The sequence below is a fragment of the Ictidomys tridecemlineatus genome, chromosome 11, assembly GCF_052094955.1.
Source record: "Ictidomys tridecemlineatus isolate mIctTri1 chromosome 11, mIctTri1.hap1, whole genome shotgun sequence".
Classification (NCBI taxonomy): domain Eukaryota; kingdom Metazoa; phylum Chordata; class Mammalia; order Rodentia; family Sciuridae; genus Ictidomys; species Ictidomys tridecemlineatus.
In genome coordinates this window covers 76,023,224-76,049,097 of record NC_135487.1, presented here as the reverse complement: position 1 = coordinate 76,049,097, position 25,874 = coordinate 76,023,224, and the positions used below count along the sequence as shown (strand labels likewise).

At 39.9% G+C, this 25,874-nt stretch overlaps 1 protein-coding gene across 1 annotated transcript in view; it reads left to right on the top strand.

Moving 5' to 3' along the window:
- The first annotated feature begins 509 nt into the window (after window positions 1-509).
- Dipk1a (divergent protein kinase domain 1A) overlaps window positions 510-25,874 on the top strand; it is a 105,546-nt gene continuing 80,181 nt past the window's right edge. Inside the window, exon 1 of the mRNA XM_078026741.1 lies at window positions 510-669. Coding sequence (XP_077882867.1) covers window positions 616-669 — 54 coding nt within the window. The 5' untranslated portion in view covers window positions 510-615. The remainder of the gene's footprint in view (window positions 670-25,874) is intronic.

Here is a 25,874-nt window from a genome sequence, read left to right as displayed (position 1 = left end):
AACAAGTCTGTCCCCAAGGAAGAAGCCCAGAGCTTCCTTTGAATTTTGATACAACACGCTCAGACACGTTTTGACTCCAAGGGCAGAGTCCAGAGCGAGGATCCGTCCCGCTGAAGCAGGATGATGGGATGCGTGGCCAGGCGCAGTGCTGGGAGCGGAGAGCCCCAGCAAGTGACGAGGTCGGCTTTCACTGAGGGGTCGGCGCTCCAACTCCCGCGGCGCACACCCCTTGCTGGCTACCATCCTGCCTTGGCGAGCTGAGCTTGCAACACTTGCGCTTCCGCGGCGCCTCCTCCTTCCTCCGCGCACCTCCCCTTTAAGCGCGAGGAGCAAATGGATTTGTGTCGGCGGAGGCGAGGTGCGACTCCCCTTTATGGCGGAGTCGGCGGCAGCCGCTCTGACAGCCACGGCGGCTCGGCGAACAGAGCAGGAGGCCGGGCCTCGGGCCGTCCGCCGCCGTCACTGCAGTGGGGCCGGGGGTAGCGCGCCGCGCGCCCGGCGGGGGCGGGAGAGTGGGCGGGCCCGACCGGGCAGGGGGCGGGGAGGCGGGGAGCCCGGCCGCCAGCGCTCTGGTCCGCCTCTGACTGCGGCGCGGCGGGGCGATGTGTGATTACCATGGCGAGGAGTCTCTGTCCGGGGGCCTGGCTAAGGAAACCTTGTTACCTCCAGGTAGGCCAGTGGCTGCCCCGCCACCCTCCTCGGGCGCACCGGGCCGCGCGCCCTCCGCGTCCCGCGGGACTCGCCTGCCCCCCTCCTTCTTCCCAGGGTCGGCGCCCGCCCGAACCCCGCTGCCCCCTGCCGTCCAGCACCTGGCGGCGCGCCCTCTCCGGTCGTCCGGGCGCCGCAGCCCCTCGGCGGCGGCGGCGCCGCCTGCGCCCCCCATTGCTGCCCCTGTGCCTCCCGCGCCTCAGCCGGCTGGGCTCGCAGCCCGGCTCGTCCCGCCCGGGCTAGCCCTCGCGCCGGGTGCACCCTGAGAGCCCCAAGACGCAACCCGGGTGCGACCCTGCGCCCCGGGCGCTGCCCCCTGCCCTGCACCCTTTCAGTCGGAGCTTGGGACGTGCTGTCGCCTTTTCCCTGGTTTCAGTGTTCCCCCTCTCCCTTGCCCCCCCCCCTTCCCTGGCTAGCTATTCCTCACTCTGTCTCGGGTCTTGAGCCAGTGGTAGGAAAGGTGGTGTGTCATTCCTCCATATTTTAGACAATTATGACAATTTGTCACATCCATGCTTCCCCAAACCCCCCAAAGCGGCGTGTGCCTCGTGCTGAGCCCCTTGGCTTGGTCTTTCCATCACACCCGTGATTTAAATGGGAGGTAGGGATGAGAAGCCCTAGGCGATGTGTATTTGCTTTTGAAAAGGAAAGGGGACTGTGACTGGTGTGCGGATCTCCAGTACCCCAGCAATGCAAACCTAATTCTCAGTCATGTCGTGTGTACTGTTCGCGTGTTAATTTTTCATGATTTCTCCTTCCACCCTCTGTTCCGCTACCAGTCTATGCTTTCGAACCCTACTACTGCCTTCATGTACTGTTTGGTCACCAGGGGGACCTAGCAGACATCGCGAGTAGCTGAACACAAATCCATCACTCCTATGGAAAAACAACTACAAATCAATGCCTCATGTGGGTCAGCAGTGTTCTGTGCATTCAGAGGTCACTATTCCTTTACCGTTTGCATTAAAAGACTTAAAGGTATTGGTAGGGTAGTTTGGGTCTGCTGGTGCTTTTAAAAATTATGAAAAAAGTTGAGAAGGAACCGTCATGAGACAAGTAAACCTTATGTTTTTGTTTGAAAATTTTATGTGTTAATCATGACCCTGAGATGAGTGATGTAGTGCAGATTGGAAGCATGATATGACAATTCATGATACTAAGGGCTAAGAATAAAACGGAATGTTCTGAATCTTTGTATCAGCACCACCAGTAGCAATTGTTCCTCGAATAACAGTATGTATAACCCAGTCTAAAATTCCGTTTTGGGGCATGTAATCTTTTGAGTTAAAAAAAAAAAAGAAAAGAAAAAGCTTTCCATACTATCCTCAACATATGATTCTTGATATATTTTTTATGTTTTTTTTTAAACTAAAAATACCTAGCTACCTATGTTTAAGTTTTAGATTTGGTGGTAGATTTAGACTTTTTGGTTATGAACACTTTCCAGAGATGTGACTGTGACATTCTTTGATACCGAATAGCACAAGAGCTTTCAGATTAGTTTTTACAAATAGTTATGCTTCCTCTAATGACAAATATTTGGCATTTCTGACTTTCTGAATTAGTACATCATTATTGCCAAAATAAGGTAAACTAGCCCTGTGTGGTGACACACACCTGTAATTCCAGCTGCTGGGGAGGCTGAGGCAGGAGTATTGCAAGTTCAAAGACAGCCTCAGCAACTTAGGAAGACCTTGTCTCAAAATAAAAAATACAAAACAGGCTGGGGATATGGCTCAGTCATTAAGTACTTCTGGGTTCAATCCCTAGTACCAAACCAAACTGAAAACAAACAAACAACAAATAATGGTAAAAGGATTAGGAGTACAGTACTATTTTAGTAATTTATTTCTATGTAAAATAATTTTTTAAATTTTTATAAGTTAGGGGCTGGGGCTGTAGCTCAGTGGCAGAGCGCTTGCCTTGCAAGTGTGAGGCACTGGGTTCCATCATCAGCACCGCATAAAAAATAAATAAATAAAGATGTTGTGTCCATTGACAACAACAACAAAAATTATAGGCTTAATAGTATTATGGTATATAGCATTATAGATTTTTAAAAATTCAAAACTTGGGGCTGGGGATGTGGCTCAAGCGGTAGCGTGCTCTTCTGGCATGGGTGCGGCCTGGGTTCAATCCTCAGTACCACATACAAACAAAGATATTGTCTCTGCCGAAAACTAAAATGTAAATAAAATATTTAAATAAAAAAAATTCAAAACTTGGGAACTGGAATTCCAGGCAACTAGTGTTTTAAACATTATCTTAGCATTTATTCTATTAATTTTCTTGTTAGTTATTCCTCACCATAGTTTCAATTTAACCAATTTTTAAAATAGGCATTCAAATTACTTAGCTGCCAGGGCTGGGGTTGTAGCTCAGTGGCAGAGAGCTTACCTAGCATGCATAAAGCACTGAGTTCAACCCTCAGCACCACATAAAAGTAAACAAATAAAATAAAGGCATTCTTTCCATCTACAACTTCAAATTTAAAAAAAAAATTACTTAGCTGCCATACCTTCTTCTATTTTCTGTTGACAAATAAGTGCTTTTTATACTTTCTCTACTACTAGGTGCTTCAACCTCAAAAATTGTTTGGGCAAAGTCAAAATAAAATATTTTCAACTGAGACTGTTGTAGTTAATTTTTCAGCCACTGAAGTTTAATTTACATGGTACTTCCTTTTTCTTTTTTTTTTTTAATCTTTGGAGCATCAATTTTGTAAGACTTGTGAGAAATACATGTGCTAAAAACCATCTTTGCTATCACAGAAACGTGGGAGACAGGACAGAGAAGAGCAGGGCAAGGGGAAGTGTCCCAGGAAAAATGGTCTCTGATGTCTCTCCCAAGCTGGGGGCAGAGGAACCCTCCTACAGGTGGCTCTAGATATACTAGTGACTGGAATCATGCTCAGAAGCCCAAGGCGGTTCACTCACCTCCTTCCTGTACCTGTTTAAGTCTATGCCTGGCTAATGCTTATGCCGTGATGTCAAGATCCATGAAGCTCAGGGACCTGTGGCCATAAATTCATTTTATCTGTGTCTTAGCTGTCCACTTTTATTACAGCCACTTTGTTCCTGAATCCAGGGCCCATTTGCCCTCCATTCACTGGAGCCATTGTTTCTGAATCCAGGGCCTGTCTTCTGAGCTGTACAACGTGGCACACAACAAAATATTCATAAACCACAGGTGGCAGTCCTAGGCCTCCCTTCCAGCCCTTCTGTTGTCACGGGCACAGGCTTTGGTCCTATCATGGGCTTGTCTGGTGGAAAGAGAATTTTCTTTAGATGATGTATCCTTGGAGGACTTGCTGTCCTTACCTCCTACCTATGAAGCTCAACTAGGAACTGGGTGGGGGGATGCACTGGGAAATGTTGGGGGGGCTGTTCTGAAGGTGAGGTGGGAGGGTCCTCATAGGCAGTCTGCAGTGAGGAATGGCAGGCAGGCTGGCTCTTGGCCTGCCCATCTGTCCTGATTGCTTACCCTCCTCAGGCCACTGATGTTCAGATAGCAAGAAGAGGAAGGTGTGGAGAGGAGGTTACTAACACTCCTCTTCAAGAGGAGAGGGAAGGCGGAAGGATCTGCAGGAGGAAAGCAAGGCCCAAACTCCAGATGCATAGGCCTAACTGGGGTTCTCTGAGGCTACAGCATAACATATGTAGCCATAGCATCATTAAATTTTCTCTTTAATAAAAGTACCCAGGTTTTGTATGGGCTGTACCCCATGCCAAACATAATCATTATTATTGTGGGGTGTAGGTCATCAGGAAATAGCTGGCTAAGTTGAATATTCCTTATCCAGGCTTAGCCACAGGTGCCCCATGATTTGGCCTACCATGGGCCTCTATGTGGGATTGACAGTAAATGACAGATGACACTTAGCACTGAGGTGGAAATGGGAGGGGGATATTGTATCCTGTGTGCAGAATCTGCTCCTTCAGCTGCACACATATGTTTGCTTTGAATGGGAGGCAACCTGTGACCATGAAATAAATATAGGAGGACACCCAGGTTCCAGATGTCTGTTGCAGAGCCATCATTTTACTTACTGGTAGAGTTCTGGGGCACAGTATGGGAGAGTGCTGCAAAACATGTCCAGTTTCTGCTCAGCTGTGAACCTGTGACTCAGGTCAAAGTCACAGAGTTGGATATTTGCTCTGGCATTTACCAGGATGATCTCTGGCACGATGCACTTCTCATGGCAGTAGTGCACTGTGCATGTGATCTGACTGAACACTCCCTGAGCCTCCTGCTTCTGTGTGCCAGCAGCCTCCAGGATGGGGAGCAACAGCTGTCCCCCCTGATGTAGATGTTTTCACTGGTTTCAGTAGCTTGAAATAGCTGGATCACATTTGGGTGTTCCACAGTCTCCATTATATCCACTTTGGATATAATAAAGGGGAAGTAGTTCTCCTTTGCCTTTGACAGTACTTTCATAGCCACCTCTGTACCTGCTAGGATGTGGCAAGCCAATTTCACTTGGGCAAAGCTGCCTCCGTCTCATGTCCTTCAGGACACTATAATGGCTCATGAAGATATCCTTAAAGGAGGAGCTGAACTGTCACACTTATTCCTTCATTAGAATCACTACTCTCACTACCAGTCATAATAAGAAACACCAATGATGTTAGCTAAAAAGAAAACAAAAAGGGGTTGAGGTTGTAGCTCAGTGATAAGAGCACTTGCTTAGCATGTGTGAGGCACTGGGTTTGATCCTCAGTACTACACAAAAATAAATAAAGGTATTGTGTTCATTTACAACTAAAAAATTTTAAAAAAAATAAAACAAAAAAAAAAAAAGGAAAAAGAAACAACAAAACCTAAAAGAAAACAAAATTAAAAACTCAAACCAGGTTAGGGCTGTAGCTCCATGGTAGAGCATTTACCTAGCATGTGTGAGGCACTGGGTTCGATTCTCAGTACCACATATAAATAAGTAAAATAAAGGTCCATCAACAACTAGAAAAAAATATTTTAAAAAACCTCAAACCAAAGAAACCCCAAAACAAAACCCCCAAACCAAATAAGCTAACTATCTGAGTTCAACAGGTCATCAACCAAGAACTCTCCATGCTTATGGACAAAAAAACCCATCCACACACAGGGTTCTTATAGATGGTTGTTGAAATTCCTTTACACTTGTACTTTGTGAGGTCAGATCCTGAAATGGCCCAGTCACAGCCTGGCATAATCCACAGTAGTTGTCTCACTTTTTGGCCTCCAGGACCTTTTACACTTCATTAATAAAAATAAGAAAGGACTTCCAAAGCTTTTTTACTTCAGTGAGTTATGGGAACTCACATTCTCCTTGCTTAGAAATTAAAAACCTGTAGGACGTTTTAATGACTTTTTCATTTTGAGTCCAAAAATCTGTTATAATGTGTGGCTTTTAAATACCTCATCATATCTACACTCAAGGTATTCAATTCCTTTTTCTTTTTACTTGGACTGATTGGTGTCAAAAGGATAGTAGCATTTTATTCACCTTGTGTTCCCTAAGACACTATAAGGATGTTGTTAACATCTGTGGGGCCGAGAGGAAGGGACTGTGAGTGATAATTTCCATAAGGTCCTCATCAGATTTTTCATTAGAAATCCTGAAGCCTAGGAGTGGGTTGATACATTCAAAGTGATGAAAGACAAAACCTGTTGGCCAAGGATTCTTTGGTCAGCAAAATTGTCCTTTCCATAAGGGGGAGAAATGGAGGAATTTCTAGATTCTTTGGTTCTTTCGGGCTGCTGTAAGAAAATACTTTAGACTGCATAATTTATTAACAAATACACTCACAGTTCTGGAGGGTAGCACATCTGAGGTCTAGGCAACAGGGGACTCTGTGTATGGAGAGGGATGGCTTTCTCCTTCTAATGTGGCACCTTGTTGCTGTGTCCTCATATGGTAGAAAGGCCGGAAGGGTTGAACTCAAGCTCTTTTTCTTTCTTTTTATTTATCTGGTGTACTGGCAATTGAATCTAGTGCTTTGCACATGCTATGCAAGTGCTCTACCACTGAGCTATATCCCCAACCCTCTTCACTTTATTTTGAGAAAGGGTATTACTTAGTTTCTCAGGCTGGCCTCAAAGATGACCTCCTGCCCCGATGTCCTAAGTAGCTGGAATTACAAATGTATGTTACCACACCTAGTTTAATGAATGTACTTTTTTTGTATGTGTGCAGTGCTGGGGATTGAACCAGGACTTTGTACATGCTAGACAGGTGCTCTTTTATAAAGGTATACTTTCTGTCCATGAGGTTTGGACCCTCATGGCCTAAGCACTTCCTGAAGGCCCTACCTCTAAATATTGTTGCAATGCTGTTGAAGGTTCAATAAGAATTTTGGAGGGATGTACATATTCAAATCACAGCACTAGATAAACAAGAACAGAGGGAATTGATCAACACTAGGATGTGCCCCTCTGTGAAGGGAGTTCTTCAGGTTGAATAGAAGGACGTTAGATAGGAACTCAGAGCTGTATGAAGACAGATCTCTGGTAAAGGCAAATTTGTGAGGGTCATAATAGTAGTGCCACTTTTATTTTCCATGTGATTTAAGAAACCAATGTTGTTGGGCTGGAGTTGTGGCTCAGTGGTAGAGCGTTTGCCTGGCATGCATGAGGCCCTGGGTTCAATCCTCAGCATTACATATAAATAAATTAAAAATAAACAGATCCATTGACAACTAAAACAAAAACAAAACAAACAAAAAAAAAACCAACGTTGCAAAAACCCCAATTATTAGTCTATGTTACTGAATAACAGTACATACACATGCAGTTTTGTGATATCAGTAGCTAAGGGGAGAGGGGATAAATGTATATAGAAGGAACATTTTGTATGTTATTGAAGTTAGGGTGTTATAGATTCACATCAGAGTAGCATCTTTTTCTCATGTTAAATGGAACTCCCACAAAGAAATAGTTATAGGTCATACCTAAACTGAAAAGTATAAGAATTAAAATATTTTACTATAAAAATAAACAGCTGAGCTGGGTGTAGTGTTACATGCCTATAATTCCAGTGACTCAGGAAGCTGAGACATGATGATCTCAATTTTAAGGCCAGTCTGAACACCTTACAAAGGCCCTAAGCAACTTAATAAGACCCTGTCTCAAAATAAAAAAGGGCCGGGGACTTGACTCAGTGGTAAAGCACCCCTGGGTTCAATTCCAAGTACCAAATAAATAAACTAAAGAGGATAATAATCACACAAGGAGGGACAAAAAAAAAGCTATAAGACATATAGGAAACAATAGCATAAACCAATCCTCCCTTATCAGAAATTCCTTTAAGTGAAAATGCAACAAAAATCAAGACAGGGAGTGGCAGAATGGTCAGAAAACAGGATGCAACTTTCACTCTGACTGAGGAAGAGTGTCCAACCCTGGTAGGATCTAGGGAAGCATGTTCTAAGTAGATGGACAAAGATAGCAAGGACAAAGGTCCTGCGCATAGAGGGATGGAAGTACAAGAAGGCCTGAGTGTGTAACCCCAGCAACGGATGGAGTGGGACCAAGTGGAGAGCCAAACAGTAGCAGAGTAAAGTCATAAGGGGAGCTGAGTGTTCTTGCTTCCACTTGGCAGATGAGAAAACCAAGGCTCAGGGAAGTTGAGCCATTCTGTTGAGGTGCTCTTTTGCATCATGGTTCCAGAGTCCTCACTTCCCCAAATACTGTACCTGGGTCAAACCCACACATGTTGAATCACCACCTTCTAGGTGTCTATTTAAGATATGGTTGCAAAAGACATAGATATTCAGATATGCAGGTTAAATACATTTAATAATTTATTCTAGCTCTTCACTGAATATATCAGTAGAGGCCCTACTCCTCAAAATATGTCTGGCCCATCTTCTTAATAGTCACCAAGGGATTTTCTAAAGCATCTAGCCAGATGGGTGTTTTGCCCTTCTTCAATTTGACTTGAGTCAATTACTAAGCAAGAGAACCAAGCATCTGTGGACTGAAATTTCTGATATATATATATATATATATATATATATATATATATATATATATATATATTTTAGTTGTAGATGGACACATATCTTTATTTTTATTTATTTATTTTTATATGATGCTGAGGATTGAACCCAGGGCCTCATGCATGCAAGGCAAGCTCTTTACCACTGATGTACAACCTCAGCCCTCTTTCCTTCTTTTAGGTTGTTTTTTCTGAGCTACTTTGTCACAGTGATAGAAAGCTGACCAATACTGCTGAGGCCATTGGCTCAACTCTGTCAGGCCCCACAGGACAAGGCTATAGAAGAAGGCCCCAGGCCCTATCTCTGAGCCTTTCTGTTCTATCCTAGGGGCTGAGTTTTCTGCTCTGTTTACCCAGGATGACAAACAGTCCTGCCTTTGCCTGCCATGTTCAGCATTTTTGTTACCTCCTTGCTAACAAAATAAAGTGTATGATCTCAATGAGCTTTGGGGCAAAAAGGCTAAGTTAATTGGAAATTTTGTTTCACCTTAGTGTGGAGAGGGAGATGTTTACAGAAAAATGGATCTGATCCATTGCTTTTGCTTACATGCCTGGGTTCCTACTAGGACAACATTGGTAACTGAGCCACTTCCAGGTTCATTTGACAAATATCAGTCACCAATAACAGTCCCAGACAAAGGGGATGAATTGCACAAATCTGCCTCCTTCAATATCCCTTCTGTCATAAGCAAAGCTTCCAAACATCCATCAGCTCACACTTATGAAATGGACGTGTCTGCCCATAGCCACTAGCCTGCTTGGAGAGTTCTATTTCCTTTAGAGGCTATTTGTTCAGGCTGCCCATTATAATCAACAGGAACTTGTTAAAAATATGAATTCCTGGGCCCCATCCAGGATCTACTGAGTCAGGCATGATAAGTGTGGGAATGGGGAATTTGCATTTTGAACAACCTTCTGAGTCTTTCTTGCGTGACTGGCTTTGAGGCTAGCTTTGAACTCCCTGCTCTGCACTGGAAAGCTGTGTTATTTGAGGCAGGCTGTTTACTATTTCTTGGCCTCAGTTTCCTAAAATTGAAGGAATGGAGTGATAATCAATTTTTAGAGGCAATAGGTTTCATTGGCAGATGAGGTGGGGCTCTACTGGAGAGACTACAGCCATTAAATGTTATGTCCTATTACTGAACATGGCTGAGTTCATTATGAGGGGAACAAAGACGACAACAACAAAAAAGCTTGTTTTTCACCTGCAGAAAGTGCTTGCATTTGAAACACGGATTCAGTGCTCTCTCCCAGTCTCCCCACTTCTTTTGTATTTTTCTTGAGAATAAAATCATGTTCCTTGAGGAACAATGTGAGGCATGAGAACAAAGCTGAGTTCTGTTTACATTTGTGCATCTAGTTTATTATGACCTTGAAAAGTTACTTATTTTTTGGTTCTTCTGTTTCCATATCACAAAATGGAGATTGGCATTCTTTTTTTTTTTTAAAGAGAGAGTGAGAGAGTGAGAGAGAGAGAGAGAGAGAGAGAGAGAGAGAGAGAGAGAGAGAGAGAGAGAGAGAGATAATTTTAATATTCTTTAGTTTTCGGCAGACACAACATCTTTGTTTGTATGTGGTGCTGAGGATCCAACCCAGGCCGAACGAATGCCAGGAGAGCGCGATACCGCTTGAGTCACATCCCCAGCCCAATAGATTGGCATTCTTATCAGAGAACATGACATCAGTATCATTGGGTGAGCTAGATGAAGCTGAATCTGTTTTGTGACACCTTTACTACATTTTTAAGAGAAGCATGTGAAGTTAAATGATAAATACAAATAGAGAAATACATTGAATCCCTTCAACTAGAGATTCCAGGTTTTCTAGCCCTGCCTTTGACTTATTGAACATTTTTTACCTAGGTGCTATGACTCCATTGATTTAGTCAGTTACTTTGTACATATTTATTAGATGCCTGTTATGTCAGAAATTACATGAGGTAATGGAAATTCTGAGGGAGCTAAGCAAACATCTTTGTGGTCCTCATGCAGTTTAATTTCTAGTCAAGGAAATTAATCACATAATCTCAGGAATTTATGGTAACAGTAAGTGTTATGAAGGAAAAGAGCAAAAGCTTACTGAAAAACTATTTTGTGTTCATTCTCCTTTTCTTTTTTACTATGCTGGGAATCAAACCTAGGTCCTTGTTCATGTTAGGCAAGTGCTTTACCGCTGAGCTACATCCACAGCCTTTAGCCAAAGTATTTTAAAGTCTATCTCAGACATCACATTATTTTATCCAAATGCTTTCATATACATATCTAGAAGATAAGAATATTTTCAGCCATAATCATAATACCTCTGTTATGCCTAACAAAATTAATAACAGTTTTTTTTATTTCTCCCCCACCTTCTTACTAGTTGTGCATCATCTTGAGACTACTCGCTAACTTTGCCACGGAGAGGGTCTGTTATGATTTGAAAGGGTCTCTTTGGCAAAAACAAAATAAAAAGCTCTTTCCTTACTAGCTAGTTTATGTCAGAAATTTTTACATGAGGGAAACTAATTCTCATTTCATGTTTTAGGAGATGATTTAAAATAAAAATGTTTGGTTTAAGTAACATTTCTGCATAGATGTGTTTTTTTTTTTCTTTTTTTGGCGGGGGTGGGGGGAGTGCGTGAGTGTGTACCAGGGATTGAACTCAGGCACTCAACCACTGAGCCATATCTCCAGCCCCTATTTTGTATTTTATTTAGAGACAGGGTCTCACTGAGTTCCTTTAGTGCCTCGGTTTTGCTGAGGCTGGCTTTGAACTTGTGATCCTCTTGCCTTAGCCTTCTGAGCTGCTGGGATTACAGGTGTGTGCCATAGTGCCCAGCTGCATGAATGTATTTTAATTTGGAACAAAGCTAAAGCTATTCAACAGGTATCAGAGGTGTTGTTTTGCTTGTGGGTAGGAGAAGGGGTAAAGAGTACAGGAAGGAATGGATTGATTTCAAAAAGGAGGAAGGGAATAAGAGCCTGGAAAAAGGAGACGGAGGTTTGGGAGACCAGATTTCTATCTTGAAGTTTTTCTATTTGTTTTTGGCCAAATGAGCTCAAATATCAGTTATGTCCTGAAGTGTTCAGACCTTAGGCTTGCAAATTTCCTTCTTTTCCTGTTATTTACAGGAGAAAACTTTTAAGCATACATATAAAGGAGCTTCATTCTTAGTGTTTTTATTAATCCAGATATCACTGCATTAGTTTATGACACTTAAAGCATATAGCCTTTTGTAATTAATGATATAATTTCAGCTGTAATAGGCATTCATGGACTATTGTGGACACCTAATTACTGTGTATACCTTTGTTCATATAGAAAAAACTATTTTACTGCTTGTGAAGAAAAGAACTTTGTGGAATATCCATGCAGTAGAATACTATTCATCAATAAAGTCAAATGAAATACTGATACATATATGAACATAGGTGAAAATTGAATATATGAAACAAGATAGTTACCAAAAAAATATAATCTGGGGCTGGGGCTGTAGCTCAGTGGCAGAGTGCTTGCCTAGCACCAGTGAGGCACTGGGTTCAATCCTCAGCACCACATAAAAATAAAAAAAATTCGTAATATCCATCTACAACTACCCAAAAAAAACCCACCATATATATATATATTTTTTTTTTCTGTGATTCCATTCACACAAAGTGTCCCAAGCAGGCAAATCTATACAGATAGGGAATAGATTATTAATAACCTGGAGCTGGGGGAAAATGAAGAGTGAGTACTGAGGGCTGGGGTTGTGGCTCAGTGGTAGAGTGCTTACCTTGCATATGTGAGGCACTGGGTTTGATCTTTAGCACCACATAAAATAAATAAATAAAGGTACTGTGTTCATCTACAACTCTCTCTCTCTATGTGTGTGTGTGTATGTGTGTGTGTGTGTGTGTGTGTGTGTGTACACACTCACACACATTTTTTTAAAAAAACAAGTACTGATGGGTAGGAGTTTTTTTGTTTGTTTGTTTTGTTTTTTGTTTTTTGGGTTTTTTTTGGTACCAGGGATTGAACTCTGGGGCACTTGACCATTGAGCCACATCCCAGTCCTATTTTGTATTTTATTTAGAGAAAGGGTCTTACTGAGTTGCTTAGCATGTCACTTCTGCTAAGACTGGCTTTGAACTCATGATCCTCCTGCTTCAGCCTGCAAGCTGCTGGGCTTATGGGTGTGCACCACCTAGTTTGGCAAGTAGGAGGTTTTTGAGGAGAGGAGATGGAAATGTTTTAAAATTGATAGTGGTGACAGTTACACAACTCTGAATTGTATACATTAAACAAGTATGGTGTGTGAATTATATCTCAAAAAAGCTGAAAAAGAAAGGAGGAAGGAAGGAAGAGAAAGGAAATGAGTTTATCCCATGGATGTGTTTCTACTGCTTGCAGATCCCACCAATGCCAGGTTTTTGGTTCAGGGAACACCTCCTTCCTGGGGAGCAGTGCAGGCATCCTTAGCCAGGCACATCCTTTCTGAGACCCAGGAGGGCTTGGGATCTCTCAAAAATAGGTAGCCAACAAATGTGTACCTGAGCAACAAGCCTCTCACAGCAATGCACCATTCCCAGAGCAAGCTAATTTACACTTCCATCCTTTCTCACTGCTTTGTTAGAAACTTCCCTGGGAAGTAGTACTTCCTGGACTGGCCAAATGTTGTAGCATATTGAAGAGAGCAATCCTGCCCCTGAGATCAGAAACTATGGGCATGTAACCAGTTTAAATCATTTTTAGGCAGTGTTTTTCTTCCATTCACCATTGTGGTACATACTACTTGTGCACTGTAAGCATGGTAACTCAAAATAGTACCTGCGTTTGAGAGTTTTTAGCAGTGTGTTTTCTGCAAATGGAGATCTTTGTTTAGGGTTTACTCAGTCTGAATGAGGCTGCTAACACAGCAGCCCAATAATTAATTTGTTATTTTTAAGTTAGAATACCTGCTTCTTTCACACTATCATTAAATCCTGAAAGAATGTAAGAAAAGACAATTTTAGGGTGATTCACTATACTTAGATAATATACATTTTTCATTCCAGTCATTCTTCCCATACCCTGTTGCATATGAAAAGATGGCAGATTCTAATGGAATTTGATGTCTGAGGTCCTAGGGTCCTTTGAAGATTTTCAAGCTCTTGAGATTGCAAACATTTAAGTTTTCTTAAGGCATCCTCAAAATGACTGCACTGGAAATTTCAGTATGTGTTCAGAAGGGTTGTCATGAATGAATGGGTAGATGGTATGTTCTAATTAAGCAGTTTGTGCTTGTTGAATATTTCTGCTACTTGCCTCTTTGGCTTATATAAGCACTATTTTTCAAATAGTTTGGGTTTTTTTATGACCTAATGTTTATATTTTGTGGGATTTAGTGCCAGATGGGGTTACTGATATGGATTAACTGGTAATAGTGACAATGTTGACAAATGCTATAGTAAGAGTAATGTGGTTTCTTGCCCATTTTCAGTCTCCGTGATTATTTTAAATCTAAAGATAATTAGAGCTGGCGATTGTTCTTTGTCCCAAAAGACTACAGAGGGAAAAGGCACAAGGTCTTGCCTGTGCCTAAAACAAAATCTCCAGAGCTGTGACTAGCTTTCTGAGACTGTGTGTCTAGAGAGCATGTACATGACATGTATTAATTTAAGCACAAAATTATACTGTAGCCATTTGATGTTACCATTAGTTGTGTTTCTTTTCTTTTCTTTTAATGTGGTGCTGAAGGAATAAACCCAGTTACTCACATTTGCTAGTGCTCTAGCACTGAGCCACAACCAAAGCCCCCACCATTAGTTGTATTTCTGCCCCTGTTGGAAACTCAAAGAAATGGTGAATCCTCAGGTAGATTGCATCCTTACCACACTTCTTGAGGCTGCAGCATAGCGTGAAAGTGCACCAGAACTTTTTTGTTTTTTAAAGACTTTAAAAAAAAAATAGAGCAGTTTTAGGTTCTCAGCAAAACTGAGAGAATACAAAGAGTTTCCCATATAACTCCTACCCTCACATACCCATAACCTCCAACCACATAAAAGTAAAATAAAGGTATTGTGTCCACCTAAAAACTAAAAAAATAAATATTTAAAAATACTGTATCATTCTGTTAAATACCATATTTTTACATTGTTGGACTGAAAAGTCAAATTTTTTTATTTTTTTTATTTATTTATTTATTTTTTTTTACTTCTCGGCGGACACAACATCTTTGTCTGTATGTGGTGCTGAGGATCGAACCCGGGCCGCACGCATGCCAGGCGATCACGCTACCGCTTGAGCCACATCCCCAGCTCGAAAAGTCAAATTTTTAACATTTTAACACATACATTTTTAGACATCTCACAGTGTTGCTCAGGCTGACCTCCAACTCTTGGGCTCAAGTGATCCTCCTACTTCAGCTTTAATTTAGCTAGAATTAAAGGCACATGTCATCATGCTCAGCTTTGAACTATGAATGTTTTCAACAATATTACTAGATGAATTTATCTTTGTCTTTAGTAGTTCTTGGTGGTTTTTTGTTTTTCTGTTTTATTTATTTTGTCAGGTAGGTATTAAATGAATTTAAATATTTCTTTAGCTTTGGTCATGGTATTTTAGTTATTTTTTTTTTTTAGTTGGACACAGTACCTTTATTTTATTTATTTATTTTTATGTGATGCTGAGGATTGAACCCAGTATTTCACACAAATCTCTACCACTAAGCTACAACCCCAGCACCCCAGCCCACTTTTTAAAAATTGTGATAAAAAACAACATAAAATTCATCATTCTAACTATTTTAAGCATACAATATAGTAGTTTTAACTTATGTACCTTGTGTGCTGCAGATCTCTAGAACTTTTTCATGTTGCAAAATTGGAACTCCACCCGTTGAACAACTCCTTGTTTCCTTCTTACCCTCTAGTTCTTGGTAACCACATCCTACTTTCTGTTTCTATTAGTGACTACTTTAGATGCCTCATGTAAATGGAACCATGTAATATTTGTCTATTTGTGACTGCCTTTTTTCATTTAGCACAATGTCCTCAAGATCCATGTTATTGAGTTGGCAGAATTCCTTCCTTGCTTCCTTCCTCTCTCTCTCTCCCTCCACACCCCCTTTCTTCTAATGATATAGGGATGGATTGAATCCAGGAGTGCTTTACCACTGAGCTCCAAACACAATCCTTTTTATTTTTCATTTTGAGATAAGCTTTCACTAAGTACCTGAGGATCTTGCTAAGTTGCTGAGGCTAGCCTTGAAATTGCAATCCTCCTGCCTCCACCTTCCAAGTAGCTGGGATACAGGCATGTGCCATTATACTCAACTAACTTTCTTCTTCTTTTTTTAAGATTTCTTTTTTAGTTCTAGATAGACCTTTATTTTATTTATTTATATATAGTGCTGAGAATCGAACGCAGTACCTCACACATGCCAGGCAAGTGTGCTACTGCTGAGCCACAGCCCCACCCCTAATTTTCTTCTTTTTTTAAGGCTAAGAAGTATTCTACTCTGTGTGTATAGCACATTTTCTTTATTCATTCATCAGTTGATGGATGTTTAAATAGCTTCTACTTCTTGGCTATTGTCTATAATGCTGCAGTGAATATAGAAGTGCAAATATCTCGTTGAAGATCTTGCTTTCAATTCTTTTCTGTACCTAGAGTGGGATTATTTGATCATGGTAATTCTATTTTTAATTTTTGGAAGAACCTTCATACAATTTTCCATAGTGGTTGCCCCTTTTTACATTCCTACCAACAATGCACAAGAGTTCCACTTTTTCTATATCCCTTCCAACATTTGTTATGTCTGTGTGTTGTTTTGGTTTTGGGTGGAGGGCGGGAGGATGACCATTCTATGGGTGTGAGGTGTGGATCTACTAATTAGTAGACCATTCTAGAAATAATATGGTGCCAGAGTTACAGACTATTAGATCTTAGCATTGGCATCAGTTATACTCCCCAGTGCTTGAAAATCAGAGCTGCTTATTTATTTTACATGTAAAACATTGATCAGCATGTAGATCTATATACCCTTGATTGTATCCTGTATTTTTTAAGCCCAAAAGGACATTTTTTTAAGATTATGGGGAAATTTAAAAATGGACTTTTTTGGGTAGTATTATATCAATGTTAGCTTATGTTATATGAGATAGTGTCATTGTTTTTATAAATATAAACTAAAGTATTTATGTAAAAAGTATCATAATGTCCATAAATTACTTTCAAGAAGTTCATGAAAAATAATGTTTGTGTATACATATTCAGAGAGCAGGGTTTCTTAACCTTAGCATTATTGATTTTGGACTGATAATTCTTTGTTGTGTGGGGTTCTGCATTGTAGAATATTTAGCAGCATCTTTGGGCTCTAACCACTAGATACCAATAGCATACCTAGTAGTGACATTTCCAAATATTGTCAAATATCATTTAGGGGATTGATGAATATAGGTATAGGAATAACAACTGTACTATTGTTAAAAAAAATTTTCTGTAGGTTTAAATATTTTCAAAATAAGTTAAAGGAAAATAGACTGGATTTCATAATAACTGAGTATGATTGGAAATGTTAAACTCTGTTCAAAGTTACTTTAATAGACAGAAAAATGACTTGACAGAGCACATTTGAAGTCAGTGATTTATGAAAAATGTGTTAATTTTCCAATGTTCCTATAACAAATTACTGCAAATTTACCAACTTAAAACAATGTCCAATTATTTGTACCCTGATCTCATAGTTCTGTAGGTCATAAGTCTGGGAAGTGTGACCTGGCTGGCTCTCTGCTTCAGGTTTCACAGGGATGATATCACAGTGTCTCCAAGACTGAGGTTCATTCTAGAGTTCTAGAAGTGAATTGGCTTCCAGACTCTTTCATGATGTTGTCAGAATTCAATTCCATGTGGTTGTGAGACTGAGATCCCCATTTCCTTGCTGCATATTGACTGGGGGTTATTCTCAGCCTCTGGAGGTCACCAGCATTCCTTGGTTCTTGACCCTCCTCCCATTGTCAAAGCCAGCTACAGTGGGTGGAGTCCTTAGTGTCAGTCTCTCCAACTTCCCCTTCTGCCTCATCTCCTCTCTTCCTTCCTCTGAGTATCTTGCTAACTATTCTGCCTACTTCTGTTTCAAAAGGCTTCTTCAATGAGATTGGACCCTCCAGGACAATCTGTTTCAGTCACCTATTTAGTAACCTTAATTTCACCTGCAAAGTTCCTTCACAACAATTCCTAGAGCAGTGTCTGATTGAATAACTAAGGTATAGGAATCTTGGGGGACATCTTTAGAATTCTGCCTACCATAGAAAGATAAAACTGAATCTTAACAGTTAAGTCAGTAATTTCCTAAGATATTTCATTTCTTTCCCATTGCTTTTAGGTTTTAAACCTTATTGGCTTAAAGGGGTACCAAAGAAGAAATTTTGAATGAGTGCTATTATTGTGTTTATCATTCTGGCAATTACTGTAGAGTCTTGGGATATTTATTAAAGGAAGGAAAATGCAAATGGTTGTCTTTGGAAATATTTGTTTTACCATCGACACTATTCTTGAATCGTTTGTACTCTTATATAGACTGAAATTAAGAGTGGGAAAATATCACTTTATGAACAATAAGGTTCTTTAAAATGTTATCTCTTTCTATTGTAATTAATTAAAGTTGTCATTCTTTACCCCTTTCAGAAGTTTTGCTTGATTTTATTTATTTATTATTCTTTAAATTTTTTTTTAGTTGTAAGTGGACACAATATATTTATTTTTTTTAAAATTTATTTTTATGTGGTGCTGAGGATCAAACCCAGTGCCTCACAATACAAGTTATAATATACATATAATAGATTATTATAGGCATACATCAGGATTAGGGGCCCTTGCCACTCCCATTCCTTCCAGTCTGTCAGTCCCTTTGTGGCCTTCCTCCTTTCCCTATTCAGCCTGGATCTTAAGATCTGTCCTTTCAGCCACTCTTTTTTCACGCAGAACCTCCTGGCTTCTCTGACCTTCCATCGTTCTGCCCTGATACTTTTATACTTTTGTTTGCAGTCTCATCTTCCTTTGCCCACTGCTTTCCCTGGGATTCTAACTTCCTACTTCTCATTTTATGTAGTCTTTTTAGGTAATTATGTCTTTTTCACATGGCTTCTACTATAACCCAAATACTAAGAGGTATCAACTGGATGTTACCAGCCCAAACCTCTCCCCAGCACTTCAGTTCTACATTTCCAATAGCTTGTTATCTACCTCTGGATAACCCTCCAGATATTCAACACATGCAAACCTAAACTTCTGCCTGTCAAAGTTGCATCTTTCCTCATTTCAGTTAGTGGCAGTCTCCAGTTACACAGAGAGGAAGATGTCCACATCCTTTAGACACTCCTTCTTTTCTTAATCTCATATTTAATCCCTTAGCAGTTCCTAGAGAGTGCACCTCCAAAATAACATGTCAGTGTGTCATCTCTTCTCTTTTTTCTTCTGGTAGTATAATTCATACTTTCCCTTTGTCTTATTAGGCCTACTGAAATAGCCTAACCTACCCCTTTCAGATCAATCCTCCTCCTACCTTTCTTCAGGGTAATCTTCCCCAAAGGGCAGATCTCATCAGGTCTCCCTCCCTGCTGGTGACATCTTTCAGAGGCTTCCCATTGCCTTCAGGAGACCCCTCACGGTGCTGAGCGTGGACCCTTCATTTCTGACCCTTGCCTTCTCATTCCTGCCATTACCACTTCAGACACCATTTGCCCACTTCAGATACCATTTGCCCTAGAGATCCTGAAAAACTTGAGTTTCCCAAACATAACACATGTTTTCTCTGTCAAACTCTCCACCTCACTTTTCCTTTTTGCCCTGGGAACACCTTCCCTCCATTCGCCCTGCATACCTGTTTTATTCTCACTTTTCAACTTGTCCTTTAAATTTCAACTCAGAGAGGAAATTACCTTTCCGCAATCCCTCCATAACATCCCACAGGTATTAGTGTACTTTATCTGTACCTCCTCTGTGTCCCAGACTGAGACCTCCCCACCTCCGCTGCTGGCATACACATACTCTCTCCTCTTACAGCACTTTGGATACTGAAATGCCATCAGTGTTTTTTCCTGTTTTTCTTCTGCCCCAGGCTGTGATCTTCTTAAGAGCTGAAATGTCAAGTTCCCTCTCTTGGTCTCCTATGCCTTACCCAAAATGGATGGTCAACAAATGTTTGTTGAGTAAATGAATTGGCTTAAACACACGTATAGATGTGGAGTTTTATGGAGCTGATTAGATCAATTAACTCCTTACCTGAAATTATACATGTACACAATAAGTAAAATAGCATAGATGATCATTCCCGCCTTCTGCCTCTCCCTGCCTTGCTTTACTACCCAAAGGTAACCTTTTGTAACCACTTTTATTTTGGGATTTTCTGCTGGCTACACCACTAAATTGTAGAACTGTGTCTTAAGCACCTCTCCTCCTAGAAGAATCCATTCAAAATTATTATTATATATTTTTAATTTCTATTTTTATACAAGTTACAGTATACACATAATAGATTATTATAGACATACAATTATGTGGAATATAAATCAATATATTCGAGATTCAAGATGTGTGTCTATATGGTTGGAGATTTAGGCCTAGAAATATTTTCCTTGAGAGGGTTGTACCATTAAAAATATTAGGAGCTGGGGCTGGGATTGTAGCTCAGTAATAGAGCACTTGCCTCACATGCATGAGGCCCTGGGTTCGATCCTCAGCATCACATAAAAATAAATGAATAAAAATAAAGATTTTGTGTCCATCTACAACTGAAAAAAAAAATTAGGAGCTGAGGATTCACTCAGTGATAATATGCTCAAGACTCTGGGTTGTATCTCCAGCACCGCCCCCTTCCCCCCAAATATTTGAAGAACTTTGCTCAAAATAGTAGATGCTTTACCTTTGTTTCCTGGTTTATCAAATTTAGATATCCACTGACTTTGCATTTTTGAAAATGAGTATTTCGTTTTCTTACGCTACATCTTCCTTCCAGTGTTTGATAGTTGCATTTAAAATTTTACCTCTGCTCTGGCTTAACTTGGTATCTTCAGATAATAGCAACTCTTATTTCTCATTTCATCCACTTTGAACAGTCTTTCTTAAATCCCACCTTTTTATGAAGGGGCATATGTGCTCTTTTTCTTACCTGTTTTCCCACTCTTCTACTTCCTTCTTTCTGTCAGTTACATAGTCAAACTAATATTTATATTTTGTCCTGTCACCACAACCAAGTCTCCATATAAATTGAATCTAAAATATGAACACTATAAACAGTGTTATATTATTATAGTTTGTCAATTCTTCTGTAAAAGAAAATCTCCCTTATGAACCTGAGAACTACTGACTGCAGCTTGTAGTTATTTTCTCTTTTGTCATAGGAAACAAGTAGAATTAATTAGACCTTGACAATTGCCTCTTGTTATTAAGCGCATCACTGAAAGGCCTTGTCCCTTCCCAGAAACTTCACCATATATCTACCAGGAAGGAAAATAATAAACGATATTTGCAAATTCCCTTTTAAAAGTCCCTTTTTTGCTGGGTGCAGTGGTACACATTTGTAATCTCAGTGGCTTGGGGACTGAGGCAGAAGGGTCATGAGTTTAGAGCCAGCCTCAGCAACTTAGTGAGATCCTGTCTCAAAAATAAAAAATTAAAAGGGTTAGGAATGTAATGCAGTGGTTAAGTACCCCTGGGTTCCAAAAAAAGAAAAAAAGGAGTCCCTTTTTATTTAGAAACCATGCTTGCTTGCTTTTGGATATTTCTGTTAAACAAAAATAATTTAAAACCTAGCCTTCAGGATCCCTAATAAAGAGCCAGAGTTACATTTGAGATCATCATGGACTATAAGTTCTCCCCTGGCCATTCAATTGACTTCTCTTGGAATGGTTACCTGTTATGCTTAGCTGCAGGAAGCAGAAATTTCTTCTGTCATATGGTCCTCAAACCCATGTGAATTGAGCTAATTCATATTGAAGCTATACATATAGCTTTTGAGCTAGCCATATTGAAAATGGCTCTCATCTTTAGGAAGGGCATGGCAGATAGGAACTGGGTATCATTTGATGCTATGTATATAAAAGAGAGTGAAACACTTTGGTCAATCTTTCTGTTAGGGTTCTGAAATGTATGTCTTGAGACCAAACATATCAAAGTTACTTCAGGCCTAAGATGAAGGACATCTCTAATTTTAGTACCCTCTAAAATATGATTCTATAAATATTATCTAGTGCAGAGCCAATTTGTATGCTAGAATCACATTTTCTTCTCTCTGGAGCCAGGGTAATGACCTCTGGGCTCTCAGGATTCCAAACATTAATAGCAACTGGATCCTCTTTTCTCATACTCCATCAGTTCTTCATCATCATGATACATATAAGTTTGCTTCATATTTGAAATGTCACTGTGTATGTGTGTGTGTGTGTGTGTGTGTGTGTGTGTGTGTATGCGTGCTGTACTGTGCCCTTCCTTCCTCTCCCTACCACCTCTTTCTCTTTCTCCTTTTTTTTTTTTTCTTTTTTGTGGTGCTGAGGATTGGACCCAAGGCCTCACTGAGCTACAGCACCCCTCCCCTCTCTTTTAATCGTCAAGTAGTTTCTGATTGCCTTTATTCTTTTTCTGGCACACTATGCCTTTATTACAATCTCATTTTTTCCTGCACCCCTTTAAATCAGAAACCTCCCTCTTCTATTCTCCAGTTCCCATGGTGACCAGCATGCTTTTAATGGGCCTAAAGCACAACTGTCTTCCTAGGATTTCCCTTCTCTCTTCTGGACTGGAATCACTGTTCTCAAGAGTCTTCCTCTCTCCTGATTTATCCCATCTTACTAAATTATACCCTGAAATAAGGATGTGTGGGAAGTAAATTTTGAGTGCTTTTGTGTCTAAAATTGATTTTATTTTACTCCAGTATTTGTTTGTTGTTAGTCCTAATGTAGGGCTGAAAATAGTTGTCTTTAGAAAATTTGAAGACATGGCTCTATTGTCTTCTAATATCCCTTGTTGCTGACAAGCAGCCAGTTTGATTATCAGTCCTTGGTGGGTGACCTGTTTTTCCTGTTCGCCATCTCTTTGTTTGTACTTGTTGTTTTGAAATTCCCTGAGGAATGGTAGATGTGGGTCTTTTATCAGTTGTGTGGGGCACTTGCTGAACCCTTTGAATCTTGGTGGGTTTTCTTTCCTCAACTCTGGAAAGTTCTATAATTCATTTAATAGTTCTCTCTACACTTTTCTCTGTTTCTTCTTTCTAAGGACTCTTGTCAGCCACATGGTGTACCTCTTGGGTTGACTTTTTATGTCTTCCATACTTTCTCTATTATTTTCATCTTTTTTATAACCTTTACTCTCATTAATTTTGTTTCCCAGAACATCTGTTAATTTTTCTAATGATTTTTAATTTAATTCCAAGGATTTTAAATTTGATTTGAAAGATATTTCCAAGTTTCTTTGTTTCTCTTCCTGTATTGAGTGTGGAACCCAGGGACTCAAATATGATAAGCAAGTGCTCTACAATGGAGCTTCAAAAAAAATCGTCCTTGCTTCTTTTTCATGGTTTCCTATTCTTATTGTATAGGATGCACTATCCTTTTAAATATTCTGTTTTTAGTAGGCTTTTTTTTTGTGTGTGTGTGTGTGTGTGTGTGTTACTGTGGATTGAACCCAGGGGTTCGTGCATGATAGACAAGGCTCTACCACTGAGCTACATCACCAGCCCCTATAGTAGTTTTTCTTAAAGTTTTCTTATATCCCTTTATTTTCATTCCCTTTAGAGGTTTTTTTTTTTTTAATGTTCTTTTTCATGTTGCTGGATTTCTTTATGTGCCTTATGACCCTTGGTTGTCTTCATATTTTAGAAGGAAGGACGGGGTAACTGGTGTGGATTTTCTCTGATCCGTTTACCCATTAGACCCCCGACCTGTGTGCATGGCTGGCTGAGGCCTTTTGTAGGGTGTGATGCATTGGCTGGCCTTGTTATCGGCAGCCTTGCCCAGGGACCTTGCCTATTTCCCGGCTGGCTAGATTTGGCCACCCACATTCATAAGAAATAGGCAAAAGCTGGAAAAGGGAAAAATGAATTTTATTCTGTTTGATCAAACTGGGGGAAAGCAGTTTCTCATTGTTCCACAAACATTTGGAGTCAAATTGGAAGAAAATAGATTTTATTCAAAATCAGTTTTGAAGGAAGATAGAAGAGAAAGTTTTTGTTTCAGAATTTTCATCTTTTGAAGCTTGCTTTGAATAAAACCTATTTCCCTACTAATTTGTCTAGGACTATTTGTGGAACAATAAGCAGTTGTAAACAAGCCTTTTCCGCTGAAAGGTAATAGCACCACCTGGTAACAGCCTCTTTGGGCAGTATCTCTAGTCATGAGCTTGTGGTGAGCCTTGGTGGACTTTTGTCAGTGCAGTACTTTACTCTGGCCAGACCATACCTGCACTAGACCCCTTGGTCTTCTTAAGCTGTTTGTTCCTTCATCTGTCTGTGTTTTGGCTGAGGATTAATGCCAGGCTGCCTGTGATCTGTGGGTGGGGGATGTGGATGGGGTGCCAACCAGTGCAGCTCCAGGTACAGATCTTCCGTTACCCCTGCTGTCTTCAGTCCCATTCCTCACTCCTGCTCTCCCTTGTACATGTTGGCTCAGAGCCCAGAACCCACAGGTGTTCTAAGGGGCAGATTGGCTCTCTAAGTTCCCTCTAGTGTTCCAAGAAGCAGTTTGGCTTCAAGCTCCTTTCTGGTTGCCTGGCAGAGTGTTCTGAGCTGTGGCTTTCTATGCTTGCCTCATCCATCAACACAATTCCATTTGCTTTTGAATTCTAGAAATTTGTTGAATCTTTTACCTACTAGTCAATCCCCTACTCTCTTTCTGATGTTAGAGGTTTACTGTTTCATTTGCCTCTCTTTTTGAGTTTAGTGTTTCAGGCCATAAGTAAAACACATATATTCAATCTACAATTTTGAATTAACAGTCCTGATGTGAATTTTAATCTGTTTTCTGAATAGTGACCTACCTTGCTTATCTTTGTGACTGCACTATTTAAGCATTGCATACTTAATAAATTATTTCAGTAAAATAAGACAAGATAATTAAAGTAAATAACTTCAGAGGAATAAAGTTATGAAGACATGGAAACAAAAGCAAAAAAAAAAAAAAAAAAAAAGACAAATGGGATTATACCAAACCAAAAAGCTTCTGCACAGAAAAGGAAACACTCAACCAAGTGAAGAGAAAACCTACAGAATGGGAGAAAATTTTTGCAAAGTACATCTGACAAAGGATTAATATTCAGTATACATATGGAACTCCAAAAAATTCAATATCAAAGAAAACAAACAAAAAACTCTTATCTTTTAAAAAATGGACAACAGTCCTAAACAGACATTTTTCAAAAGAAGACACACAACTGGCCAGCAGATACATGAAAAACTGCTTAACATCACTAATCAGGAAAATGCATTAAACCATAATAAGATATTATTTCACCACAGAGTGACTCTTATTGAAAGGACTAAAGATAACAACTGCTGGAGAGGAAATGAAGAAAAAGGAAACCTTATGCACTGTTGGGGGATTGTAAATTAGTAGGGCCATTATGGAAAATAATATGAAGGTTCTTCTAAAAATTATTTTTATAGGATCACCAGGTGATCTAGCAGTCTCACTACTGGGTATATGTCTAAAGGAAATGAAATCAGTATGTTGAAGAGATATCTGCACTCCTGTGTTCCTTGCAGCACTATTCACAACAGACAAGGAATGGAAACAGCCAGTGTCCGTCAATACATGAATGGATAAAGAGAATGTGGTACATATGCACCGTGGAATACCATTCATCCACTAAAAAAAATGAAATTCTGTCATTTGCAACAACATGAATGGAACTAGAATATCATTATGTTAAGTGAAATAAGTCAGACACGGAAAGACAAGCACCATACAATCTCACTCATATGTGGAATATAAAAATGTTTATCTTATAGAATATATATATATATATATATATATATATATATAGAATAAAACAGTGGTTACCAGAGGCTGAGGAGAGAAGGAAGGAAGAAGGAATGATCAAAGTTTGATCAATGAATACAGGGTTACAGTTAGGAACAATAAGCTATTATGTGATATTGCACAACAGGGTGACTATAGATAACAATAATGTTCGATACATTTAACAAAGCAAGGATTTTGACTGTTTTTGCTGTAAATAAATGACAAATATTTGA